The sequence below is a fragment of the Danio rerio genome, chromosome 7, assembly GCF_049306965.1.
Source record: "Danio rerio strain Tuebingen ecotype United States chromosome 7, GRCz12tu, whole genome shotgun sequence".
Classification (NCBI taxonomy): Eukaryota; Metazoa; Chordata; class Actinopteri; order Cypriniformes; family Danionidae; genus Danio; species Danio rerio.
In genome coordinates, this window is record NC_133182.1 from 41,644,462 (window position 1) to 41,655,000 (window position 10,539).

General features: G+C 33.0%; 2 protein-coding genes across 2 annotated transcripts in view; both read left to right on the plus strand.

Moving 5' to 3' along the window:
- Window positions 1-40: 40 nt before the first annotated feature.
- Window positions 41-6,852, plus strand: si:dkey-86l18.10. Its single transcript, NM_001386808.1, has 6 exons — window positions 41-269; window positions 1,186-1,248; window positions 3,748-3,798; window positions 5,955-5,987; window positions 6,467-6,541; window positions 6,642-6,852. Exons 1-5 carry the CDS (start codon window positions 210-212, stop codon window positions 6,536-6,538), a joined length of 279 nt encoding a protein of 92 aa, NP_001373737.1. The 5' UTR covers window positions 41-209; the 3' UTR covers window positions 6,539-6,541; window positions 6,642-6,852.
- An 805-nt stretch (window positions 6,853-7,657) lies between these two features.
- The window catches only part of rgs9bp (regulator of G protein signaling 9 binding protein), an 8,661-nt gene continuing 5,779 nt past the window's right edge, over window positions 7,658-10,539 (plus strand). The window contains exon 1 of the mRNA NM_001327915.1: window positions 7,658-8,135. Within this exon, the coding sequence (NP_001314844.1) occupies window positions 8,046-8,135 (90 nt within the window). The 5' untranslated portion in view covers window positions 7,658-8,045. The remainder of the gene's footprint in view (window positions 8,136-10,539) is intronic.

Here is a 10,539-nt window from a genome sequence, read left to right on the forward strand (position 1 = left end):
TTGGTTACAAATCAAAAGCTACTGAATCAATGCGTGAGTCAGTTAAAGTCAACCAACCCTGCATGGACTGCAATAGTTTGATCAGGATGTAACATTAGCAGGTGAATGACCATCAGTTTGATCATGGCTCCTCCCAGCTGAAAGTCAGGTTTGACATACTAAACAAACTGCTGAAACCTCTCCAAGACCTCCAACACTTATGACTGAAAATGAAGTCAGGAGTGTACATCTGTGTTCTGTGTGGTTGTTTGCTAGCACTGCTACTTAAGGTATGTATACATTTCCTCTTTATTCTGACAACATGATTTTTTCCATTTAGTTTATTCAAAAACAGGCCATTTGATAAGTGTTTTACATTATTAAAAATACATTACACACCTATGGAGTGCTCCTGTAGGCTATGTGTGTTTGATGCTTGTGGTTTTTAGTCATTTTTAATTATCTATATAGCTACAGCAGGGAAAATAAGTAGTTTTTTTTTAGATGTGACCATTTGTAGAAAACATATTTCTAAAGGTGGCGTTGACTTGAAAATATCACGGGATGTTGATAACAACAAAAGAAATCTATCTATGCAAAATCTAATTAGTTAACAAATTAATTTATGTGTGGTAAAATGAAATGACAGGGAAAAGGGAACACATGAAGAAAGGAAGCTGTAAAGAGGCAGTGAAAGCACAGACAGCTGAAATCTCTCAGTAGTTGTTTCAATTGTATCTGTATGCAGCCTTTATGATGCAAGCTGAGATTGCATCACTCAGCGATGCAGTGTTAGACACAATGCACTCAATCGAATGAGTGACGTCACTGTGACGGGTAGAGTTAGGTGTGGGGTTAGGTGAGCACATTAAAAAGCATTGGATCCAGCTCAGATTGCACTGCACCAGGTCTGCATCCAGACCCCTCTCTGTTGTTTAGCAACTCTCTGCCCTTCATCATGGTAAATTTATATTAGCTGCTTCAGACCTACAGAACCATCAAGATCTTTACACTCTTGAAGTCTGTGGAAAAAAATCACCTGAGCAATGCATGTGACATCATTCTCCATATGAGAGACGTCTTTAAGCTGCCATCACCAAATATATACATATATATATATATATATATATATATATATATATATATATATATATATATATATATATATATATATATATATTTATTTATATATTCTATTTTATACAGAGTTCGGCCAATGGAGATAATGATTTCACCTTTTTAGCAGATATGGATGAGGACGAAAAAAAGGTAAGTGGTCTGAAATTATTTTCTGGACTTCTTCAAAGCTGACATCTTAACTACAAAACCTCCAATATGACAACACCACTTTTATACAAAACAACAAAGGTAGCTGTGCATTTCCTCTTTAGTCAGACACCTTACAACTGAATTTCTTTCAGTTAGTTTATTTATAAAACAGGCCATTTGATAAGTGTTTGGTGCAGTATAAAATACATTAAACCTATGGAGTGTTTCTGTAAATCGTATACAGGCGTGTTTGATGATTGTTAAAATTAGTATGAGGTGCCGTGTAGGATTTAAATCAAACTTTGCTTATCAACACATACATAAAACACGTGTATATACACCTATAAATTACTCGCATATACACCTCTACTACTGGATGTTCAAAACAACACAGATGAAACTTGTGTATATACATGTAAACTTGACGCATGAATACACCCAAATACACACGCGCATACATATAAACTCGATCCTCACATAAACACCCACATTAACACACGCACATACATATAAACTTGCTGCATGCAAACACACTTATACACACTCACATATACATATAAACTTGATCTATGCATATACACCCATAAACTCTCATATAAGAATATAAACTTGATGTGTGCATAAACACCCAAATGACACTTGTGCAAACATACAAAATAAAATTCACAAACATATATACAGTTAGTTGTGTATATACATATATGCAAGTGATTTCATATGTGTGTATGCATGAATTTTCACAGTAAAAGGAAGTTATTTCACTTTAAAAGGAAGTAGTTTAATTTCAACGTAAAAGTCCTTTGAGCCTAATGAACAAGAATATTCTTTGTCATGAGTCATGTTATTGCAAGGCTTAAGAACAGAAATAATGCGATTAATGGAGGAATTGCATCTGTTGAATTATGAAAGTAGATTATGCTAATTCAAAAAAAATTCTAAAAAGATAATGCTAAGGAATGCTCCTGCAAAATTAAAGGTTTATTATGTAATTAAATTATTGGAAATGTTATTATGGTTTAATAAATATAAGGTTGCTTAAATAATCATTTTGAATAAAATATGTTTGTTTAATATTAGTTTTTTAGTTTTTTATGTTTGTTTTATTATTGGTGTCACTATTCGTCAAGGGTTATAATACACACTTATGTCCAGTAGGGGGCAGGAATGCACTTAAGTGGGTTTTCCTGTCACCAATAAACAGGCTAATGCACCAAAATGCTGGATGCCAGCTGCTGTAAAAATATAAGTAGTAGTTATTAAACACAAAAGGAGTGTCCAGAGAATATATATAGCTTTTCCATGGGGGTTAACTTGACCAACATGATGAGCAGAGACTTTTAATCAGCGGGGGTTTTTTATTTTATTTTATTTTATTTTGTATATGCTGAATAATTAACAATCAAAATGATACCAAAATCTTGCAATTTTGACACCCACGTTGTAAAAACATATAAAAAGCATAAAAATTATAAGAATAAAAAAAAAACAAGAAGGCTATAGGCTACATTAACATTTGGAATAGGAAAGAGGAGTTTAGTTTGAGTATACATTTATATTTATAGTTCTGGTTGTTTTTTAAACATCCTTTAAAGGTCTATCTGTCCATTTATATTTGTGTATGTAATTAACTAATTAAATTAAAAAGTTTAAAATAAAAATAAAAATCTTATTTTGAATAGTCTATTTATATTTTATTATAGATTAATATTTTATATAACATATGATCATAATTTAACATTTAATCCCTGTATTAATCACATTAATTCTATTTCATAAGCTTTGCAATAACCAGATTCGTGATAAATAACGTTTGTGAATTTTATTTATTTATTTTTGTATGTCTGCACGAGTGTTATTTTGGGTGTTTATACACGCACTGAGTTTAGGCATTGGGGCTATATGCCAGTATACGTGTGTTTGCATGCAGTGAGTTTGTGTATGTGCGCGTGTTGTTGTGGGTGTATATGCATAGATCGAGTTTATATGTAGATGCGATTGTGTATAGGTGTGTTTGCATGCTGCGAGTTTGTATGTATGTGTGTAAATGTGGGTTTTTATGCGAGAATCGAGTTTATATGTATATGCGAGTGTGTATAGGTGTGTTTGCATGCAGCAAGTTTATATGTATGTGCATGTGTGTGGGTGTATTCATGCGTCAAGTTTATATGTATATACACAAGTTTCATCTGTGTTGTTTTGAACATCCAGTAGTATAGGTGTATATAAACGTGTTTTATGTATGTGTTGATAAGCAAAGTTTGATTTAAGTGCAACACGGCACCTCATAAATTAGCTTTTTTAGTCATTTTAAATAATTCTTTATATATATATATATATATATATATATATATATATATATATATATATATATATATATATATATATATATATATATATATATATATATATATATGTGTGTGTGTGTGTGTGTGTGTGTGTGTGCGTGTGCGTGTGTGTGTGCATGTATTAATAATGTTATATATGTTCTATTTTACATAGAATTCGGATAATGATTTCACCTTTTTAGCACATGAGGATAAGGAAAAGAAGGTAAGTAGTCTGTAAATATTTCTTTTAACTTCTTTAAAGCAGACATCTTAACTACAAAACCTTCAATATGACTGAAAATGAAAGCAAAAATGTTCTGTCTGTCTGTTTGGTAACACTTTTAGCATAAGGAGGGTATTACATCTCCCTTTTATCATTTTTGCCGTTTTTTAGAATATTTGAATGCTCAGATTTAAAATATTTCATCACTGTTGACCAAAATACTCACAGCCACAACGAAAAGTATCATTTATTTGTTATTTAACTTTTAATGATAATATACCACTTTCACACAAAACAATAAAAGTAGCTGTTTAGTTATTTATTTATTTTATTTTATGCACATAAAGAAGGGAATGTGCCTTCAAAAGCCTAAACCATAATAAAGCAATTATACTGTATTACACTGTGAAAAGACAAAAACATTGCCAAAATATGAAATGCTTTTTTATTGTGTTTGATCTAGACATAAAGCATAGCTGGTGTTTAAATAAATAAACCACAATGCCTCATGCACAGCCACAAAAAGCTAATGAAGCACAGCCTGTTAAATTCAATTACAGCGAGCAGCTGAGGATCTTTTTGCTGTAAACCAACTTATAAACCATAATTAATTTTTTCATTTTATTTTCCGCTTAGTCCCTTTTATTAATTCGGGGTCACCACAGCTGAATGAATCGTCAACTTATCCAACACATGTTTTATGCAGCAGATGCCCTTCAAGCTGCAACCCATCTCTTGGAATCATCCATACACACTCTTTAACACTCATACACTCTAGACAATTTAGCCTACCCAATTCACCTACCTCAAACCAGCGACCTTCTTGCTGTAAGGCGACAGCAATACCTACTGCGCTACTGCGTTGCCCACTATAATTAATTCATTCATTGAATTGATCACACAGTAAAAATTCCTTGTAAGATTTGTTGCATTACAGTTTTTGTAATTGCGTAAACCCTAACCGAGATTCTTATAGCACAATTTATAAAAAGATTCATTCTAATAGCAAAACCACTTACTGAGTTTGCAAAATTAAAAGCACAAACACTTCTCTGCACTCAGTTTGCAATTTTGTAACACACACTTTGCAAAATTGTAGGTACAATTTACTGCACAGCACTCTTTTTGTGGAACTGTAAACACAACTCACTGCTTTACACTGAATTTCCAAAAGATCAACACACTTATACACACTATACACATGTATGGCTATTATTTACACTATTTTGCCAACTGTCTGGCACACTGTCACATGTGAAAACTGTTTTAGATAATTAGTTCACTTTGTTATCAGCCAAAGTTCAGAGACCAGAGCAGACCAGATACGTCATTATATGGGACAACAATGTTAGTTTTCATAGGGCTGCTTTGGTCCACAACTGGTTTACAGATCACCCACTCTTCACTGTACCCCATACCCTCCATTCTTGAATCCAATTGAAGAGTTTTAACGCTGGAAGGTCTATGACAGTCATCCCCATCAATGCATAGCCCTTTTACAGGCAATGCAGGAGGCATGTGGGGACATTGACCGGGCATCATATCAGGCCTGGGAGAAGATATGTTCCCCGGTACTTTGGACTAGAGGACATTGCATGTGATGTTGATGTAATTTTGTGGCTGGACCCAGAGAGACGACACTATGTAGTCTGATTTTTTTTCTCAGTGAAATTACTATTTTGTATTTTGACTTGGAAAAACACTTATGTTTGTTTTGATGTGTGTAAATAAACACCGGTACTTGAAGTTTGGATCCCTGTATGTTTACAGAGCTATGAGAAAGGTATGACCTCAAACTGACATAGCCTAGCTTGTGCTCAGAGAAGGCAAAAGCCAGATGTCGTTTTTACTCATTCCATCAGTGTGTAGTTGGCGCATTGTGTGCTTATTAATGTGATGGCTTGTGTTAAATGTTTGATACAAAAATAAAATTTTTACAAAGGTTTGAAGAGTTAAGCAAGGTTTATAAGCTTTTGCAAGAGAACTGAATTGTTTTGCAAACTTGGTGAAGGGTTTTCTTATTGGTGTGTAGAGTTTTGTAAAAATAGCCAATAGTTACAAAAAAGGTGCTTAAGTGATCATAAAAAAAACTGTAAAGTTTTTATATATGTATTGTATTATGTTTTAATATTTGTTCTGGTTTCTATCCACAACAGATGACCAACAATACATTTGTAAATAATACCCAAGTAAGTGTTTTGGAGAGGATTGTTCCTCAATTATGAAATTATGTCCTCAAAACTTTTTTTTAAAAGAAAGTATCCCTTTAGTGCAATTTAATATGAAAATTTAAAGGGATGTGTACCCCAAACCTTTCTCACCATTTACTCAAACTTGTAAACTTTTATGATTTTTTTTCTTTTGTTGAACACTAAACAAGATTTTATTTAAATTGTTGGAAGCCATTGAGATTCATAGTAGGAACAAAAATTACTATGAAAGTCAATGGCTATTTTTTAAACATTCTTCAGAATATCTTAATTTGTGCTTAACAGAAGAAAGAAACTCAAACTGGTTTGGACATGTAAGATGAGTAAATAATGACAGAACTTTTCTTTTTTTGATGATGATGTTGAAGTAGCACTTTAATGAAGCAAAAATGTTGTCAAGTTTAAGTGGAATGAGTCACTCGTGTAAAGTGAAGTGTTTTACATTTTACTTTTACCAGAATGAATGGCCTCAAAACAACACACAAGACATTACTCAAGAGTTACAAAACCCTGATGACAAGTTACTTTAAATGGTAAGTCTTACTTAAATATTGCACTTTAAAGTAAAACTTGCTGAATGTTATTTGTGAAAGTTGTTTTTAAAATGTTCAACTCTTTTTTTTTTCTCCGCAGAAATAAAACAACTTATGCAAACTCAAACAAAACAACATAAAATCCTGATAAAAATAACATACCTCACTGTTTGTTGAATGATCTTTTTATCATTGCATCTGTAACAATACATCTGTGCCATACTGAATAATAAAATATTGAGATAAATACCTATAATTATAGTACAGTATATGAAATGTAAAAATAAACAGTGTTCACCAAGTTAACCAGCCTAAACAGTAATTCTGTGTATTATGACTATGTATGCTTTTTAAAAATGCTACTTTCATTATTTGGTGGAAAAAAATAATTGAAGTAATTTGTCCACTGGCTAAATTAATCCAGATTTAAAACTGAGAAAAAAAAAAACAATTATCTCAAATGAACCAATCTGATTTATTTAACGTAAATACACAAATATTTATACATTCTCTGGCCAGCTAGCCTGAAGAACTACAAATGGTAAATGTCATATAAACCTGATTTATAATCTCTTGGTTTTAAACCCTAAGATTATAGGTGCTGTGTATGGAGAAAACCAATGGTCTGTTGATAAATTCACATTACAGCATTTCAAAATAGTGCTAATGCTTACTGTTCTGTCTTTGTATTACGTCAAATTAATATCCTTTGTTAAATTTTGCTTTGCACCTGTATGGTCTGTGTACTGTCATGGTTAAGATGGGATAACCAGACCAACCCCGCAGATATACTGTATCTAAAGGGATTATTTTAACATGCCCCTAATCTAATTTGACCCGAGACAGAGGAGACTAGCGATTACCTGACCATAGTCCACACATGCATTTTTAAAAAGTGTATATTTAGATTTATATTGAGCGTGATTCAGATAAACATTTCAAATGTTATAGTTAATTGTGTGAGCTTGTTAGAAAAAAGCAACTTCACATTAGACTTCTTGATTGGCTGCAAGAACTTACAAAGCTGGACACAACCTACACCTCAGGGCAAAACACACACACACATATGAAGAGAAAGAGAGAGAGCGAGAGAGAGAGAGAATGAAAAGAAAGACAGAAAGAAAGCGAGAGTGATCTGAGGCTGTGGTTCTCTCAGCGTCTCCGCATCTCTCAGCAGTGTATAATGAGATTAACCACACGGCCTCTGCACAGGGTCAACCGCTCGGATTATCACACAACACTTTGACATCACAATCCAGACACCTGTTTTTTCTGCTCTTTTTTGGAAACTTTTGAACCTTTCATACTCTTGACTTGTCACTTCTATTGTCTTCTTGAAGACTGAAGACTTTAATTCCGACAGCTGATAGACAGGATCCTCTAGGACCATCAGCTGAAAAATGAACGGCTGTTATCTCCGGCTGAGATGAGGAGTGTATTTATAGGCTGTTGAGTTTGAGGGTGGATGATAACTTTTGAAATTTACATTTGAAAACGCAACTCAATGCCACTGTCCAACAACAAGGTCGCTGATGATGGAAGTTCGACTCAGCCACTGCAAGAGGGAAAAGCAATGGTGGACTCACTCATTAAGGTGAGTTCTTATTAAAGGATCCCTTAACTAATCAAAATTGATCATCAAGGGAAAAAACGTAAAGGAATGTTGTATTGTATGTAAGTGTAACTAATATTGTGTTCATTTAAGACCTAATATTTCAAGTCAGCAAAAATATACCTAGAAAATGTTAAATGAAGGGTTATTTTCGAATCCAGTCAGCATTCAGATTGCCTAATGTTGACTACATTAATAAATATTACAAAATAAATAAATAACAAATCTGAATACTAAATAAAAATAATAATAACATATAAATCGGATGAATTTCCCTGCATATACAGTTGAAGTTAGTATTATTAGCCCCTTTATTTTATTTTTTTCTATTATTTCCTAAACGATGTTTAACAGAGCAAGGAAATTTTCACAGTATGTCTGATAATATTTTTTCTTCTAAAGAAAGTCTTATTTGTTTTATTTGGGCAAGAATAAAAGCAGTTATTTATTTTTTAAACACCATTTCAAGGACAAAATTATAAGCCTATTTAAACTATATTTTTTCTGTCTACAGAACAAACCACTGTTATAAAATAACTTGCCTAATTACCCTATCCTGCCTAGTTACCCTAATTAGGCTAGTTAAGCCTTTAAATGTCACTTTAGCTGTATAGAAGTGTCATGAAAAATATCTGGTATTATTTACTGTCATCATGGCATAGATAAAATACATCAGTTGTTAAAAGCAACAAAATGTTTTAGAAATGTTCTAACATTTCTAACAGGATAAATATAATAATATGCAATGCTATTGAAAATAAAAAATAAATTAATATAATACATAATTTTTTGATTAATTAATAAATTAATAAATGCAATGCATAGAATATTGTACAAATATAAATAAATAGAAACAAAATGTATCTATTGTTTTTTTTTATTATTATTTTTTTTTTTTTACAATTATTGCAGCAGAAACTAATTCTCTATGATTGGGTGAAAAGTTAAATGACATATATGATGACAATCAATATTGGTTTACCATCTATCATTTGTGTAATAACAGACCTGTTAAAGATATTGAGGTGCGTGCGTGAGTGTGTGTGTGCGTGTGTGTGTGTGTGTGTCCTCATTTCTCATTGTTTTCAGGCAGAACATGAAAGCATCTTATAATGTTGTATTCATCAAGCCTTGGGGTGAAAAGGCACTATCAGTGAATAGGGATGATCTACGCACCACTGCTTCATTTTCTGCTCTGTGTGCGTGTGTGTGTGTGGGGGGGCATATTAGAACACAAATCTGTATAATCTGTATAATGTATGTATTGATAATACACAGTTATTACAAGAATTTGATAAATATGAGGACATTGTTGAAGTCCTCATTTCACTAAGCTTATAAATCACAATGAGTTTTTTTGTTAAGAAAGTAAAACTGTACACAGTTTTCTGTGGGTGTTGGTTTAGGGATAGGGTGGGGTACACTGTAAGTATGATTAGTTACTTTCTTTTAAAAAATGAATATAGACACGTTTATTTGAAAGTTGATATCACTTTTTAAAAAAGTCAGTAATTTTTGGCTTAGTCCCTTTATTAATCAGGGGTCACCACAGCGGAAAGAACCGCCAATTTATCCAGCACATGTTTCATGCAGTGAATGCCCTTCCATCCACAACCCATCACTGAAGAACCCCCATACACACTCATTCACACTAAGGCCAATTTAGCTTACCCATTTCACCTGGAAACAGGAGCACTCGAAGGAAAGCCACGCAAACATGGAGAGAACATGCAAACTCTACACAGAAATGCCAACTGACCCAGCTGAGGCTCAAACCAGCAACCTTGCTCTGAGGTGATCGTGCTACCCACTGTGCCACAATGACGCCATTCCATTGACTTAACTTTTATAATTTTGCACATGCCGTAGTTTGTTTACTTAATAATTATGTCAACTAATTGCTTTTTACATTGTAGGGCCATAGAATTTTTTTTCACAGTATAAAAACTATTTATACAAAAGTATTCATAGCGCTTCACTTTGTCATCGTTTTTTTATGTTGCAGTTTTATTCCAAAATGGATTAAATTCATTTATTTCCTCAGAATTCTACATACAATACCCCATAATGAAAATGTGAAAAAATATTTTTTTTAATTGTTGCAAATTTATTACAAATAAAAAACCTGAAAAATCACATGTGCATCGGTATTCACAGCCTTTGATCAATACTTTGTTGATGCACCTTTGGCAGCAATTACAGCCTCAAGTCTTTATGAATATGATGCCCCAAGCTTGGCACACCTGTCTTTGGGAATTTTTGCCCATTCTTATTTGCAGTACCTCTCAAGCTCTATCAGGTTGGATGGGAAGTGATGAGTGTACAGCCATTTTTAGATCTCTCCAGAGGTGTTCAATAGGTTTAGGTCTGGGCTCTGACTGGGCCA